Source organism: Ilyonectria robusta (assembly GCF_021365365.1).
Source record: "Ilyonectria robusta strain PMI_751 chromosome Unknown BGZ61scaffold_2, whole genome shotgun sequence".
NCBI lineage: Eukaryota > Fungi > Ascomycota > Sordariomycetes > Hypocreales > Nectriaceae > Ilyonectria > Ilyonectria robusta.
Genome location: NW_025764436.1, coordinates 3,018,523 through 3,034,503, shown reverse-complemented (window position 1 = coordinate 3,034,503; position 15,981 = coordinate 3,018,523). Strand labels below are relative to the sequence as shown.

General features: G+C 54.5%; 7 protein-coding genes across 7 annotated transcripts; 4 read left to right on the top strand and 3 right to left on the bottom strand.

Annotated features, from left to right (window-relative positions):
- Positions 1 to 113: 113 nt before the first annotated feature.
- Positions 114 to 425, top strand: BGZ61DRAFT_311893 (ankyrin repeat protein; the record flags this gene model as incomplete). Its single annotated transcript, XM_046238821.1, has 1 exon — positions 114 to 425. A coding segment is annotated over one exon (312 nt), but the record flags the coding sequence as incomplete, so codon positions are not given.
- Positions 426 to 1,319: 894 nt separating this feature from the next.
- Positions 1,320 to 2,222, bottom strand: BGZ61DRAFT_527347 (ribosome biogenesis protein SLX9-domain-containing protein; the record flags this gene model as incomplete). Its single annotated transcript, XM_046253097.1, has 2 exons — positions 1,320 to 1,949; positions 2,184 to 2,222. The coding sequence occupies 2 exons, from the start codon at positions 2,220 to 2,222 to the stop codon at positions 1,320 to 1,322; spliced, it is 669 nt and encodes a 222-aa protein (XP_046111182.1).
- A 66-nt stretch (positions 2,223 to 2,288) lies between these two features.
- BGZ61DRAFT_341206 (putative molybdenum cofactor) lies at positions 2,289 to 3,830 on the top strand (the record flags this gene model as incomplete). Its single annotated transcript, XM_046239383.1, has 3 exons — positions 2,289 to 2,576; positions 2,638 to 2,846; positions 2,897 to 3,830. 3 exons carry the CDS (start codon positions 2,289 to 2,291, stop codon positions 3,828 to 3,830), a joined length of 1,431 nt encoding a protein of 476 aa, XP_046111181.1.
- Positions 3,831 to 4,048: 218 nt separating this feature from the next.
- Positions 4,049 to 4,811, bottom strand: BGZ61DRAFT_527345 (mitochondrial import protein Pam17-domain-containing protein; the record flags this gene model as incomplete). Its single annotated transcript, XM_046253096.1, has 2 exons — positions 4,049 to 4,152; positions 4,211 to 4,811. 2 exons carry the CDS (start codon positions 4,809 to 4,811, stop codon positions 4,049 to 4,051), a joined length of 705 nt encoding a protein of 234 aa, XP_046111180.1.
- Positions 4,812 to 5,171: 360 nt separating this feature from the next.
- Positions 5,172 to 7,453, top strand: BGZ61DRAFT_584121 (uncharacterized protein). Its single transcript, XM_046256351.1, has 2 exons — positions 5,172 to 5,273; positions 5,336 to 7,453. Exon 2 carries the CDS (start codon positions 5,565 to 5,567, stop codon positions 7,245 to 7,247), a length of 1,683 nt encoding a protein of 560 aa, XP_046111179.1. The 5' UTR covers positions 5,172 to 5,273; positions 5,336 to 5,564; the 3' UTR covers positions 7,248 to 7,453.
- Positions 7,454 to 7,894: 441 nt separating this feature from the next.
- On the bottom strand, positions 7,895 to 9,785 carry BGZ61DRAFT_527343 (uncharacterized protein; the record flags this gene model as incomplete). Its single annotated transcript, XM_046253095.1, has 4 exons — positions 7,895 to 9,115; positions 9,239 to 9,397; positions 9,456 to 9,693; positions 9,742 to 9,785. 4 exons carry the CDS (start codon positions 9,783 to 9,785, stop codon positions 7,895 to 7,897), a joined length of 1,662 nt encoding a protein of 553 aa, XP_046111178.1.
- A 2,839-nt stretch (positions 9,786 to 12,624) lies between these two features.
- On the top strand, positions 12,625 to 15,240 carry BGZ61DRAFT_341508 (uncharacterized protein; the record flags this gene model as incomplete). The annotated part of the gene is made up of 3 exons (XM_046239410.1): positions 12,625 to 12,894; positions 12,940 to 13,605; positions 13,738 to 15,240. The coding sequence occupies 3 exons, from the start codon at positions 12,625 to 12,627 to the stop codon at positions 15,238 to 15,240; spliced, it is 2,439 nt and encodes an 812-aa protein (XP_046111177.1).
- Between the last annotated feature and the right edge of the window lie 741 nt (positions 15,241 to 15,981).

Here is a 15,981-nt window from a genome sequence, read left to right as displayed (position 1 = left end):
AAGCTTCTCGGCTTGGTCAGACACCATTGTCATCAGTTGCTGCGAATGGCTATAAAGCCGCGGTCAAGATGCTTGTCGAGCGTGGAGCCGATATCACAGCGGTTGATGTCCACGGGCGGACACCCCTTGCCTCAGCTTCAAACGCTGGTCACCTGGATGTCGTTACATTCCTTCTTGACCATGGAGCTGATATTAAAGCTGTTGATATTGACGGATTGACGTCACTTCACATAGCTTCAGAGAGTGGCCACTTGGATGTCGTCAAGCTACTACTTAACAAAGGAGCAGATATTACGGCTACTGCTCTAGATGGTGATACTGCACTGCATGTGGCATCTACGAATGGACATCTGGAAGTCGTCAGACTACTACTTGACAAGGGAGCAGACATCGCGGCCATTGATCTAAGTGGCAATACTCCACTACATGCGGCATCCCTACTGGGGCATTCCGATATAGTTAGGCTACATTTGGATCATCAGCCTGACACCACACCCATCTCAACCAACGCAAACGGATGCACGCCATTGATCTTTGCCTCAATGAAGGGACATGTGCGAGTTCTCCAAATACTAATTGATAGAGATGTGTCTCCGGTAAACCATGCCAACTGGCATGGCTCAACTGCTCTATTTGCTGCAGTACGAAACGGCCACTCGGACGCGGTGGAACTTTTGCTTAGTGTTGATCATATCGACTCCAATTTGCAGGATGGATTTGGCCGGACTCTTTTCTGGTGGGCTAAGCGCTGTGGAAACCCCCGAGTATCAGAACTACTGCTTCTTCATGCGGAGGCTTTAGCAGTCCAAATTGAAGACGACGACCAACCGCCGGCCGATAGCTTGGAACCCTTGGCACCATTCATCCGGAACTCGAATTGGTGCGAGGCATGTTTGCTCAGCATAGCTTATAACGCGACTTGCTTCACTTGCGATGTTTGCAATGGTGGTGGTTTCTGCCTCTGCGTTGTCTGTTATGAAATGGGGGTCAAATGCCAGTACAACTCTCACTCATTGACACGAAAACATGGTTCTGAGGCTGCGGATGAGGAAGATAGTTCCGAGACTTCGAGCTCGGAAGACGACTCCTATGGTTCTGACGAGACAGACGAATGAGATAGGCGATGCTGTAAAGACTAGAATTTTATCATTCCACCCAGAGTTGGGTTTTTCGGTTCCTGAACTCCCTAAACTCCCAATCGTAATCAGTCTATGGTAGGATATGCTCATGACAGCGCAGACGCAGCAAGTACTCGAAGGACTATTTTTGTTCGCAGTGGTATCGACGGCCAGTTTCCCTTCCTTTGCTGTTCGCACGCTTTAGTTCTGGCCCACAAACGCCGGGTTCTGCTCCATGGTGGCAGATATGTATCCCCTCAGCGCCGCCCACCGATTCGCAGTGGCCGCTGGTGCTGGGGCAGGTGCAGTATCAACCGCCTTATTCTGCCCATCATCCATATCGTCTTCATCGTCGTCCTCACCCCGCTGCAGTCCGGCAGGTGGCTGTGTCTGCTGAGCCCCAGGCGCGGCCGCAAGTTTGGCCATGCTCACGCCGAAACGGTCCATCTCGCCCCGGACGACCTTCTCCTTCCGCTTCAGCGCACCCTTGCGACTCCGCAAACTCTTGTGCTTGATCTTTCCCGCTAGTTCGGCCTGGCCCTCGCCCTCAGCGAGCTCCGGTAGGGCGTCGGCGAGGCCATCGAGGGTGGTCGCGAGCTTCTTGCTAGGACGGCGGCGCTTCGTCTTTGTGATGCCCGACGAGGAAATCTTGGATACGAACGACGAGTGCTTGATCAGGCGCTTGTCGCGCTTGGTCGACAGGAAGTCATCGGAGACGGCGGCGCCCGGGCGGAATGTCTTGGCTGGGAGGAGCGGGTGGATTTGGCCCGTGATGCGCTGGTGGCGGAGGGTACGGGCGGAGGGCTTCTTGAAGGCGGGAGGGAGAGGAGCCTGGGAGAGGGCGGTTAGTGGGTGGGAATCTGAGAAGAATTGGGCAGTTGGTTACCATTGTGTCTGTTAGTCAAGGCCAGAGGTAGAGTCTTTGGCTTTGTGTGGACAAAGCGGAATTGCTCTCGGAATGTCGGCGGTGTTGGCTGCGGGCCAGAAATATTTTCGGTCAAGCCCCGCTCACCGAGGAGGGGGCGGCGGGTTTGGCGGGGCACACCGAGGAATATGGAGGGGCACACCGAAGCTCAACCTTGTGCGCAACTTGTGACCATCCATCTTGTATCACAAGACCCCTCTCTCGCTGCCCCTTTTCATCCAGACTTCTCAATAAAAGGCTGGATCATGGCAGAGGTACCACAGGTTGAGGCTCTGCGTAGGAAGATCGCAGAGCACAAGGCTAGCCTGGAAGCACTGTACTCGCAGCTTGCTGTCGCAGAGGCGCAGGAAGATGCGACAGTGTTGAAGTCGCGGGATGGCGTTGCAGAGTCACAGCAGCTAGATCAGCTCGCCATCGCAGAGTCACGGAAAGTAGGACAAGACAATGCAGCTTGGAAATGGCCGCTTGAAGCACATGAATATGAGCGGTATAGTCGGCAGATGATTGTTCCCAACTTTGGCCTTCAAGGTCAGGTTCCCCAATCCCGGTGTGTACAATATACAAAGACGTTATTAACACTTTGCTTTAGGTCAGTTACGATTGAAAAAGGCCAGAGTTCTTCTCGTCGGCGCTGGAGGCTTGGGATCTCCGGCTGCAGCATATCTCGCGGGCGCTGGCGTCGGGACGGTTGGGCTGGTGGATGGCGATGAGGTTGAAGTGTCGAACCTTCATCGCCAGATTGCACATTCGACATCGCGTGTTGGGAAAAGCAAGGTCGAAAGCGCCATCACATACTTGAAGGAGTAAGTTTCCCTCAATCTACATGCCCGCTTCAGTCGCTCACACTCACCAGACTTAACCCAACAATCACTTACAACGCTCATACTACACACCTCACCCCGCAAAACGCCGAGGACATCGTCTCCGGCTACGACATGGTGCTCGATTGTACCGACCATCCCACCTCGCGCTACCTGATCAGCGACATCTGCGTGCTCCTAGCTAAGCCACTCGTCTCTGCCTCGGCCTTCCAGACCTCGGGCCAGCTCATCGTGCTCAACAACCCACCGCGCCAGGGCCCCTGCTATCGCTGCGTGTTCCCCAAGCCCCCGCCGCCCGAGAGCGTCGTGGGGTGCGGCGAGGGCGGTATCGTAGGACCCGTGGTCGGCGCCATGGGCATCATGCAGGCGCTTGAAGCCATAAAACTGATTGCGCGTGGCGACTTGGAAGGCGGCGAGCTTAGGCCGACAACGATGCTGCTGTTTAGTGGCATGGCGGATACGCCGTTCCGGACCGTGAGGATGAGGGGCAAGCGCAAGAGCTGCTTTGCTTGTGATGAGCAGGCCACGTTCACGCTGGAGCAGCTAAGGACGTCGATGGACTATGTCCAGTTCTGCGGCGTGAATGCACCCGTTCAACTACTTCAACCAGATGATCGAATAACAGCAGAGGAGTATGGTCAGTTGAAGCTGAACAATGATGAACATCTACTATTGGACGTCCGAGAAAAAGAACACTTTGATCTCTGCAACATCGCGGGCTCTATCAACGTCCCCATCAGCCGGTTCATGAGCACTCGAGGCGATGCCATTCCCGACGGTCTCCCAAAGGACCTCCCATCATCCACTCCTATCTACGTCGTCTGCCGCGTTGGCAACGACTCGCAGATCGCCACCCAGAAGCTCAAGGGCCTGGGATTCGGAAACAACGAGCGGTTCATCAAGGACATCAAAGGGGGCATGAAGGCATGGAAAGACACCGTCGATCCAAGTGTGCCTTTCATATGAACACCGGGACGAAAAAAGGCCGGAGAGGAATAAGACATAGCCATTTCTGTCGGATGAGAGAGTTTTTGAGGTGATATACATACATGCCGCGGGAACCCGGGGCCGCAACAAGGGCCGCCCGTCCCTTCCCAGCAGCTGCGCCATTACACATGAAGTTGTTGCCAAGGAAATTTTGCTACCGACATGGAGATGTGGGTGTAGGGTGAGGGGAAGGTAATTTACACAAAGTCGGCAGACTTCTTTTTGTTGAAGGCCTTCTGATCTTTTAGCCAACGGCGGTATCCCGTCACACTCTGGATCTTTTCGCCGTAGTAATCGGGGACTGGAAAACGTTAGCAATTGTGCGACTTTGGCGCCGAGAAGACTCCAATATCACTTACCAGGGTTGCTGGCACTGGAGTTAGTGGGGTTGACACGGTGCTTCTTGATGCGCGTAAAGAACTCGACCTCCTTCTGGGTCATTTGCTTCTTCCACTTGCGGTGGGTGAGGTAGAAGGCCTGGTTTCCAATGCTAGGTCCAATCAACCATCCGAGGCCCGAGCATGCGAATGTCATGAGACCGAGGGTGACAATTGGGTCGAGGGGAATCTGAGTGACGATTGGCTCGGCGAGGCCAGCGGACAAGGCAACGGCACCAAAACCACCACCAAGCATGCCGCTGGTGAAGGAGAAGAGAAGCTGGACACGGCGGCGCTTAACACGGAGCTTAAAGAAGCTGTTCCAATCGAGGGGAGCGTCGTTGTGTGCGCTGCTATTCTGCGCAGCGAAGGCCGAGTTGGCGCGGGCAAAGGTCCGAGGAACTGCAGGGGCGAAGCATTGCTGGCGCAGGGGCACTCGGGCGAGGCACGTCACGGAGCGGGCGGCGGTCGAGAACGAAGCTTTTGGGACGTTGACGCCGGGGAAGCTGGCGGTGCGGCCCGTGGCGACGGCGGCGGCCGGGCACGGGTAGCGCAAGACGAGGGTCTTGAGCGACGAAGCCATCGTGGGGCGAGAGCGAGTTCGGTAGTCCGGGTGTTCGGGGCGCGGCGGCGAGGCTACGTGCGCATTGAGCGGGTGGAGTGGAGATGGGTCGGTGGTGTCGTGAACTGTCGCAGCTTTCGGGTCGCTGGGAATGGAGTTCGTGATCTCATGGAGGGCAGAGCAGAGGGCGGGAGAAAAGTTGGCGGGTGTTAGCCGCGGGTAAGCGCGCCCGCGCGTGAGCAGCTGGTGCATCGGATGAGCTGAAGACCCGGCTCCGCCCGCTAAGTCCCTATAGCTATAAAGGCTGAATTTATAAAAGAAATCTAAATTTAAATATAAAGAATACAAAGGTATTAACTTTTCTTGTTCTATTGTTCTATTGTTCTTAAATACGAAGTTCTTGTGTTTTCTCTTTATTTTATAGTCTTTCTTTGTCTTTTCATATCAATGGAATGTTACCCTTATAGGTACTTTGGCTATAAAGTACGGGCCCTAAAATAGGTACCCCGAGTTTTAGAAGGTTTAGCACACGCTGAGTCATCCAGGAACGTGTTTTGTGCTTTACAGACGAGAGCAACTTTCCTGAATTCCACACTCCCTACGAATACGACTGACGACCCAACCACGACCACTGCGGTCACAAGCGCTCTTCCGTAGAGTTTCGAGCTTGGAATTAATGCGAGGCCCACGAGCCGTTGCGCCGGCGCTTGGTCACCGCAGCGCCTCAACCGGACGCTCCAGCGCGGATCGTGGAGGTCGCCAACCCACCACACGATGGCTACGCGCCCCGGTGCCACGACGGCGTTCAATCCCCTGAAGCGCAAACGAACACCACCCGGCCAGACGCGAATCGAAGTTCGTCTCCCGTCAAAACCTCGAGATTATGTTCCTGGGACCGGGCCCCCGCTGCAGCGCATCGACCTGCTCCCGGCGCGAGACTCGACCGCGTACATTGTCGAACGCATCATGCTTCCCTCGCCTGGACTCGCTGCCGATGGACTGCCGCTGCCGAAGCGCATGACCTACGTAGTGGGCTGGTCTGACCTCCGCGCAGCATGCTTGCTGGTTCCGGCCATGCAGGTGCTCGACTATGTGTCTCCGATGGCCCTCGAGGAGTGGGAATATCAGATGGAGCTGGAGCTGGACGAGGAGCGCGCGAGGATGGAAAAGGAGAGGAAGGAAAGGACGGAAAAGAATGCGAAGCCAAAGAGACGCGGGAGGCCACCTGCCCACACCCAGATCGAAGCTTCGGCTGTTGCGGCGCCGCAAAACCACGCGATGAAGACTGGACGGCCGAAGAAGGGTGCTATGAGCATAACGACACCGACCAAGACGAGGCTAAAGGAGTTCGAGGGGCTGTCGGACGAGGAGGCAAGTCCATCTAGGCAACTGGAACGGGAACATCTGGGGTCGTTGCAGGTTACTGCCGAAAGCGATCTGGATGAAGTGGACATGGTCATTTACAAACGCGACTTTGAGGATTTGCGGGACAAACCCCAACTAAAGGCAATCAGCAAGAAACCTCCCGATTCTCGTTCCTTTAGTGGTTTTGGTGTTCAAAGCAACCGAAACTTGCCGCCAAATCAGCCATTTAGACCGTTTACCTCGACTGGGATTGCAGCTCAGCAATCCACGCCCAAAACCGCGCCAGTCGCTCCAGGCTCAACTGCCAAGAAGAAGGAAACTCCAGTTCCCCTTCCTTGGATCCCCGCAATCCGCCCGTCACAAAATGGGTCTTCTCCAGCGATCGAGCGAATGCCATCATTCACCCCCCTTGGCGGCGTAGCAACCTTCGCATCTTTAGAATCTCGGTCACCTAATCCAGTAACACCCTCTGCGGCACCTACCACCAAACTTAAACTTAAATCGAAACCACCGGACTCGGCAAAGAAGCCGAAAAGGGAGACGAAAAAGACCTCCAAAACAGCTCTTTCGTCAGAAGAAAATTCAGCAGCAGCGCCGCAACCTACCGCCGAACCAGTCTGGGAAGTCAAGCGCGTCGAAGCCACCGAGCTCTTCGAGGTCGAGAATGTCGGTCTGGTACGATACTTCCAGGTCCTGTGGGAGGGCGACTGGCCGCCTGAGCAGAATCCCTCGTGGGAACCCGAAGCCAACTTGCCCCCAGCGCTGGTCCGCAACTTTATGAACAAGGTGAAGAAAAAACCCGCCCCGCAGAAGAAGAAGCCCCTGAAGCAGAGCACGCTCCCTTGGGCCCCAGAGAAGCTGTACAAGAGCGTCAGCGAGGCGTTTGAGGGCGGCGAAGACAACCCGGATCTGCTGGGCCTCACGATAGAAGATGCGCACGTGGCCACTGATGGTGACGGTGACGGCTCGGAGGAGTTGTTCGTGGTGGAGGAACCGCCGGCCAAGAAGGCCCGCAAACAAGGAGCACTGGGATGGAACGGGAACAGGAACGAAGCCGCCATAGAGTCTGGGATTCTTCCGGCCTACCACTGAGCGTAGGATAGATGACTTCTTTTTGGCCCAGGACGCATCAGAAGGATACGAAGGGGGTGTTGCGGGCATCAGCTTAGAGATATTTGGTCATAGATTCTTCATCTTTGTCTACGGTCGCGCTTCAGAGATTTCATCGGGTGTCGGTGTGGGAAGGCATTCATAAAGGGAGAGCAGTCAAGATACCCAATTCATTACAAGTTAAAGTGCAAAGTGACTTCATTGATGTGTCTATCTCTCCGTGTCTGTGTCTCCGTGTGTCTATGCCTCTCTGCGTTGCCATTCCTGCCTCCATGGCTGTCTCTGACACTCAACCTCCATGCAATTATCTAGACCACATCTTCATTAATCTCTGCACTTTGCTCCCAAACCAAACCGGCTACTTTAGCCACATGATCCATCTGTCTGGTCGCATCCATCTATCCATGCCTTCTAGTCTAGAAGCTCCAAGTCTCCCAAGGCCAGACCATCTCTGAGATCCAAACCGCCGAAAGCAAAAGAGGATGGTCGTAGAAGATCCAACGGATTCAGAGTCCACGATGGCGGATGGTGAGAACCTCGCGGTTGTTGTACGAGAGGTACTCCTGCACCGGGGTAGCTACGGGCGACTTCTTGATGTCGCAGCTGCCGCATCCGCAGCTCGGGGTCTCCTAGCCCTGAAGCCCTTGATCCGCAGACTGCTGACGGCGGTGTTTGGCAATGGCCGCATATGCGTCCCACCGGCGGTAGTTGATCGCCTGGTTGTTGGCGAAGTACGCATCCCAAAACTGGGCCCAGGCAGGATCCTGGAGGGTGATGGCCATCAAGGGCTTGATCTCTTCCTGGGTAGCGATGATCCAGGTGCCGTTGCGTAGAAGGATTCGGATTGTGCTACCAACAACAACATAGCGGTAACCATTATGCCAACGGACCTTGGCACCGTCATCTTCCTCGAAAGCAGTGCCCATCTTCAGTGACAGAGAGAGGGGAGTCTCCGGTTCGGAGGTGCTCGGAACTGGCTTCCGTGTAATTTTGTATTGGTCATTAGGGAGAGTGGCCATGGGCCAAATCATGTTGTAGGGGCGCACATCCCACTTCAAAGCAAGATGATCGACCTCCATGTGGGCAATAACATGTCTGGGGTTCTCATACCAAAGCCCATCCGTCTTGTACTCCGAATCGCCGAAGGACGGGACAATCTCGGATCGATCAGGCGTGTAATACTCGATCTTCCGCATGCTGACAAGATCTCGAGCCTTGTTGGCGTGGAAGACCGACGCGAACTCGACTGTAAGGACACCGTCCTCGTTGGGATCGGTAGTTCCCAAGTAGGAAGCCTCGAGCACATTCATGGTGCCAATTCGGTCGAAGAAGTACCAAACGCCACCCTTGGGGAAGTGCTTGAACTCGAGACATCGACCGTTGGGTAGCTCGCCCGATGTCGAGTAGCCAATAGGCTTCTGGCTTGCGGAAACAGGGTAAGATCTTGTAGGAACAAGTTCCACCTCTGCACCGTGCTTGACTCCCTCGGCATCAACGTAGTGCATTGGGTACTTCCTGATGTAATCCACGTAGTGGGCGGCAGACGAAGCCCATTTGAACTCCAAAAGAGCTCCATCCTTACCATCTCCGGTCATCTTTGGTGTGGTGATCATCGTGATTCCGAGCAAGCCACCGAGAGCGCGAACACCCTTGGCGACCTGGGCAGCTGAGATGCCCTTGGGGAGGTTGTTCATGGTCACGCGGCGAGTGTGGACGGTGCCGGGTTCCATGCGACCATCAGCTTCGTCAAACGGGGGAGCGTCAGCGGGCCAGTGGATGTGTTCTGCGTCATCCTCGAAGATCGACTCATGGTATTCGGGTAAGGCAAATCGAACGTGCTTCTTGCGCTCCTAGTCGCAAGTTGCGCTTTCAGACGACTCGGAGTTTGAGGGCATGTCTGTTTCATCCCACGGAACAAACTGGAGAGAAGTTAGCTAAGGGTCTGTAAAGATAAACAGGTGAAAAGTGCTTACCTCCATGTCGTCAAGCAATTCGTATTCAGATATAGCATCGACCAACTTAGTATCTGTGGTTTCTGCCTCCTTCACAAGACGAAGAAGATAATTCTTCAGAGTCTTGACGACAGGCTCTTCCCCGTCGTATTTCTTATTGGCAAAGATGCGTAGATGCTCCTGCATAAAACGTTAGTGTCACTGTTGCTAGGTTGGAAGGGCAGTGGGTCATTCTTACCTTTGAAAGACGGATGTCCTGCACGTGGGTATGCAGTTTGTTGAAGGAGTCCTTCATAATCTCACGAAGCTGCATAGCAACTAGGTCAGATGAGGCGCTGTAGGGGTCCGTAACCTTAGTCGCGGCATCCTTGAAAAGCCATTCGAGGTTTGCTTGGCGCCGGCCAAGCGTGTCCTGGAGCTTATCCAAGCGCAGAGACGCAAGAAACTCATCTAGAGACATGCCCGAGTAGGCACCGCTAGTGTTGTCAGAGACATGGTTAGGGAAAGTGGGAGTGGCAGCGTACTCAGCAGCTGACGGTCCCTTGTAAGGGTTGAACATCGACTCCATGTCGGAGTGGCTTGATCTTAAGGAAGTGGTGTCTAAGAACCAGAGGCAAGAGCAAAGATGCAACTAGCCAAGAAGGAACAGTGGAGAAGGTAAGGTGGGTGTGTGTGTGCGTGTTGACGAAGAAGAAGAAAGCGAGGTGGAGGTGTAGGAAAGAGAGAAGAAGGAAGTGAGGAGGAGGTGTGGGAAGGAGGAAGGGAGAAGGAAGAGGTTGAGAGGCGGGAGGAAAGAGGGGGATTTATACACCGAAGGCTAAGAGCAAACACAGAGAGTGATCTCTGAGTGAATTCACGGAGAGGGCAGCTCCGAGAACGCGTAGCAGGGTGCAGGAAAACAATAGGAAAATAGAAACACGTGGATGGGGGCTGGCAGCTGGCAAGGCTACGGACGGAACTAGGGCTAAGGCACAAACACCGAAGTTTTTAGCAGGTAATCAATGAGAGACATGGGCATTGTCTACATTGGCTCTGTCTTCAATATCACATTAAATTGATATGTCTCTGGCAGGATTCCTGACTTCCGAGGGCCAGAGAGACAATTCTAAAGACAGAGAAGCAGACATCTTCTTCCAACTTAATTGTATTGTAAAGATCATAGCATCGAGGCTCGTAGCTGCTTTGCATTCTCCCTTGGTAAAGGAGATCCCATGCGGCTCGTACCGACCCATTTAATGTCCCCTCCTTCGGTGGCCCTCCATGCAGCTACGGCTACCACCCGGCCCACTGTGCCTCCTAAGGCAAAATCACACTCTGCCAGCTGGCAAGTCGTTCACCGGACCAAGAGAACACCACTTAGATACCTCAGGTTACTAGCAAATATGAATTCAAAGTGGGGAAGAAACGGGACGAGGGCAACGAGCGTGAAGGCAGCCTGAGGAATGATTGCTCCGGATGAGGCATCTCTTTTCCGGTGAGCAGAACCTTCTAGGGCCACAGATGCCGATGATGATTGAATCATGGTTGCCGAGCTGAATTTGAAAGCGTGCTTGGAAGTGCCAGATCCTCGTGGCGTAAGGTGGGATGCGGCGAGGGGGGCAGCGGGTGTTCAGTGCAGACACTAAGCTGAATTCGAGAAGAACACAAAGAATCAGGGGCTATTATTGTACATGAACAGTAGAGGCATGAACAGCATGATATTTAACAGCACATGCCCTTTGTGTGACCATTTCTTGGGCATTTCTGGGTATTTCTACGAGTGATGGTGTTGAATGCTGAAAGGGGGGGGGGGGGAGGGGTGCAGCACAGGGGGTCACCCTTTTTCGCCACATTTTAGAAAGCTCACCAGTTTCCACACCAACAACCATCATCAAGGATGCAAAATCATGGTATGGCTTGGCCTATGACATCCCATCTCGTTGTGGCATACAGTCGTGACCAAGGTTCTCTCTGAATAACCCCCCTTCCATCGGTCAGTTCCCCCTCGTCGGCACTCTGAAGTTTTCCCTCGGCGAACGCGGATCTGGACTCACTAATCCAAGCTTCAAGGAGCAGGAGAAAGTAGAAGTGCCCACGATGGCCGTTACGAGCTGACATAACGAGTGTCACGAATATCACGAGTATCACGAACCCGACCACCTCTCTCCGACTCTCACTCCCCGATTTTCCCTCCCCTGCGCCGAGCTATCCTCGACGAACCGACCGACCTGACGAACGACCAACGAGCGAGAATAACACGGACGATCCTGGGCCAAGAGTGGAAGAAGAAGACAAGGGCGCGGATGGATCAAGAGGGGGGTATACAAGAATGGCGTTCTCGAAGTATTCCTTATTCGTCGGCCGGGAGAGACGGAAAGCAGGGATAATTTCGCCGGCGAACGAAGCTCGAATCGCCCGAGTCACTGGCATCCAATGTAGTGTCATAGAAACGGCGAGGGATTCTTTAGAGATCGTTTGGCGTTGGCCGAATTACACGGCTTTGGGGGCGATTGATTCGGTGGAATAAAGCTTCGGACAGCTTCTGTGCGACTGGATGAATGGGATTCAACCGTATATCCAATCTGCCAGTCATCGTGATGTCTACGGTTAGGAGGCGACACGCCGCTACGCCCGTATCCTCAGAGGATCTGCTTTGAAACAGGATGAATCTGCTACAGGCACTTGCTTTACATCATGATCATGATCACGGGCCGACCTCTGCTGTAGGGCAACAACTCTGCAGGGTCTCGGCAAGCAACAAAACAAGCTCCATCCCCACTGCGGCCAGGATGTGGATGTGCGGATCTGCACTATTCCCCGGTGAGTCAGGCGGCAGGACCATACCCCGCCACAATGCCTCCCCATGGTACCTGGACGAAGATCTAAGAATCCCTGGAACGCCCTGAAGAATCCCTGTAACCTACTGCCAATGCCCTTGTACATGTATCTAATGTTGTAGAGGGGTCGTGGAGAAGGCGCGTTTAGGCAATTATGGCGTGGCTTTGGTTGGGATAGCTTCCAGGCAGACTCGCTCCGTTGCAGGCAGCCTCAGCCGCACTACGACAGTCCACTAACTTAGATGAGCTACCCAACGACGCCGAAGTTCATCTCCACCAGTTAGAGCTATTGGACGACCCCCTCACCTTCAGCAGGGTTGAAGGTGTGTAGCCACGAACAGCCTTTTTCTCTCCCTCTTACCATTGACTCACCGGCGACAACCTTCGCTGTGCATCAGAGCATCAGAGTAGGTCCATCGCTACCTTTGCGATCCTTGCTACCTTGCTGACTTGGCTGGGAGTCATTCCCACCGCTACATCGAACAGGGTCGATAGGCACAGCCTATAAAACCCCCGTCCTTCCCCCCTCCAACTCTCCCATCCTCTCTCGGTATCCATCATCATCCCTCGGCTTGAACCAGCATCGCCGACATGGACTCAACAACAGGCCCCCAGCAACCCTGGTTCCTCCAGTCGTCCTACCCGGTCCTCTTCCCGGCTCACGATGCCCTGAGACAGTCGCAGGCAGACTTCGAGACCTTCATCCGCCAGGATCTCAGCCGTCGCCATGACCAGACCGCCGCTGACGCTCCCGCGGTCGGAGAGGACAAGGATATGACCGAGGTTGACGAGTCGGAGACTTTCACTCTTGTCACCGACTCCACGTCAGCCGAGATCCGGAGGGGACTCGACCACATGCAGGTTGACGAGAAGCAGCAGGAGGTACCTGTTGAGGAAGTCGCCAAGGCGTCCCAACCATCCCACCCCTTCATGGATGCCCTGTTGAATGCCGACAAGAAGCAGGAGGAGCCTGCTCGGAACCTCGAGGGGATGATGAGCACCGAGAATGGGGACTTGGCTTTCCGATCCACGAATGACGCCCTCGTCGATCTCTTCACTGAGCTCGAGGAGGTTGTTTCGGGGCCTCGCCTCATGGAACTGCTCAATGCCGCCTGGGGAGCTGACCCGCTCGCTACCCTCAAGATCATCTTCAACGCCCGATCCATCCATCTTGGCAAGAGCTCCAAGCGAACCTTCTACCGCTGCGCCGGCTGGCTGGCTCAGAACCACCCATTGACCCTTGTGGCCAATTTGCGATGGCTGAGCCGCCCCGTCATTGAGAAGAAGACGGCCAAGAAGGAGGGCGAGGACGACATCGTCATCGTGGATGAAAAGGACGACAGTGACCCCACCAAGTTCGACGTTCAGTACGGCGTCGCTCACGGATATTGGAAGGATCTCCTCAACATCCTTGCCCTGGCAGCCAACAACAAGCTCGACGTGCTATCGAACCCTCGAGATGTCCTGAACACCGAGAACCCTGGCATTAGTCAGGGCAAGAGCGCTCGCCGAGCCTCCTCTCGCGCACGAGGTCGAGGCGGAAGGGGACGAGGCGGATCTCGAGGGAGAATGGTGCGAGGTAGAGGCGGAATGCGGGGACGAGGCGGAGGGCGTGGAGGAGCCGCATATTGGTCTTCCGACAGATCAGAAGACGAGGAACCTCCCAAGAAGGAGAAGGTTGACCCCAAGGAGAGCAGGCATCAGACTCGAGACCAGCGCCATGAGGCGGCAGTCAACGCCTTCAACACGAACCCGGTGTATCGTGCCCTGCACTTGACCATCGCTCGTCTGTTTTCAGAACAGCTCGAAGTCGACTTGCGTGCCCTTCGCGGAGACGACGCCAAGGCGAAGCGAAACATCTCGCTCTGCGGCAAGTGGGCTCCCTCGCACGACCGCTTCCACGACAAGCACACCTTCATCGTCAGCTCGATTGCCGAGATCTTGTATCCCCGCGATTCACTGGATGAAGCTCTCTCGCCTACCGATGATCGTGAGACGTATCTCCGCCACGCCCGCGAGCAGTACCGAAAGGATACCTCTGCTCTTCGCAAGCAGCTGGATATTGTCGAGCGGAACCTCTCCGCCAACACGATCAAGAACATCAAGTACGACCGTGTCCCGTCCATCGCAATGAGCAACTACTCGAAGCTCTTCATCCAGAAGGATCTTGATGGCTTTGAAAAGTACATCGATCGTGTTGCCGAGGGCAAGGCAAATATCTCTGGCGCCACGCTGCTGCCCTCGACGCTCTTGTACAAGGCAAAGACTCAGGCCATGACAATCGAACTGACGGAAGAGAGGAAGGCGACCATGTCGCCAGAAAAACTCGTTCAGGCCAAGATCAACGCGATTGAGGCCAAGGTAGTCGACGGCCAGTGGAACGCCTTGGTGCAGCGCATCAAGGATTCCGGCAACCTTGAGAACAGTCTCGCCGTGTGTGACGTCTCTGGCAGCATGGGCCACCCCATCTTTCCTGACAAGACGTGCCCGATGGACTCTGCCATTGGATTGTCCCTTCTGATTGCCGAGGTCACCAAGCCTCCATTCGGAGGGTCGTTCATTACCTTCAGCAGCGACCCTGAAGTGGTGAAGCTGGATCTCAGCAAGCCTTTGGTCGACAAGTATTTGTCAATGTCGCAGGCGGAATGGGGCATGAGCACAGACTTTGTTGCCGTGTTTGAGAGGCTCATCCTCCCTATTGCCATCTCAAACAGTCTCAAGCAGGAGGACATGGTGAAGAGGGTCTTCGTCTTCAGCGACATGCAGTTCAACGATGCTGGAGAAGACACGTACAACAGAAGGTCAGACAAGACGCCTTGGGCCACCTCCTTCGAGCGGATCAAGAAGAAGTTCGAGGATGCCGGATATGAGTTGCCAGAGCTGGTGTTTTGGAACCTGGCTGGTGGCCGGTCGGGCTATGGCGGGCAATGGGGAGACCCAGTTGCCCCGAAGCCTGTCACTTCGACCGAGGATGGAACATGCCTCGTCAGTGGCTACTCGCAGGGCATGCTGAAGGTCTTCCTGGATAACGGCGCGTTCGAGGATCCCGAAGAGGAAGAGGACAGCGAGGACGAAATTGTGATCTCGAAGGATGGGGACGAAGTCACGCAGGAGAAGCCCAAGAAGAAGGCCAAGATGGATCCAATGGCGATTGTCAAGAAGGCCATCGGTCACAAGGCGTACGACATGTTGCAGGTTGTCGACTGAAAGAGAGGAAGTTGATCGCAACAGAGTAACGAATAATGATACCCAAAAAATTCTTTAGTAGAAAAGTTAAAGTCTTGAATCAAGCTGTCTGTCTTTACTTCGATTGCACCACTTCGTGAGGTTTCTGGCTACTTCCAACTTTCTCATACTTGGCGATGAGTCACAAGACGAAGGAAAATGACTACCCTGTACCTCAACGTTCCCGAGACTACTCGGGAGTCAACCTTGAAAGCCGATGCAGCGTCTCACACCGCGAGGATCATGTCTCCCTTTAGCAACACACCTGTTTCTCATTAACCTTCCCCTGTCTGAGACCATCCCCTACCACGTGGAAGCAACGGTATGTGTGTTGAGGCCGTATCTCGGGGAATCCACCAGCGCCGGGAATGTGGAAGGGGAGTGTATGCACGACCCCTCTGAGACCTGTCGAGGATCAGACAGAGCTGCAGGTGTCAGCCACCGTAGGTGGGCTTGGTGTTTCGAGTGTTGGAGTGGCGGGTAGCTGTTGTAACGGTTCATTTCAGTATGGGGGTTTGGTGCCGGAGGAGATACGACGGATGGTTTTCGGAGTGGGAGGTTGATAATGGTCATGATCGTCCTGGTTCCACGATGCTGGGTTAGATACCAGTTAGAGTGCCTTGCCGCTTGTTTCATCGATTATCCTGTGAATGACATACACTCAAGGAAGATCTATGTCCTTGTTAGCCTCATTGGAATATCCATCAACATCTTCGAATTAAC

Excerpts from the sequence above, each read along its gene's own strand:
- BGZ61DRAFT_584121 (XM_046256351.1), top strand. The coding sequence starts at position 5,565 with ATGGCTACGCGCCCCGGTGCCACGACGGCGTTCAATCCCCTGAAGCGC.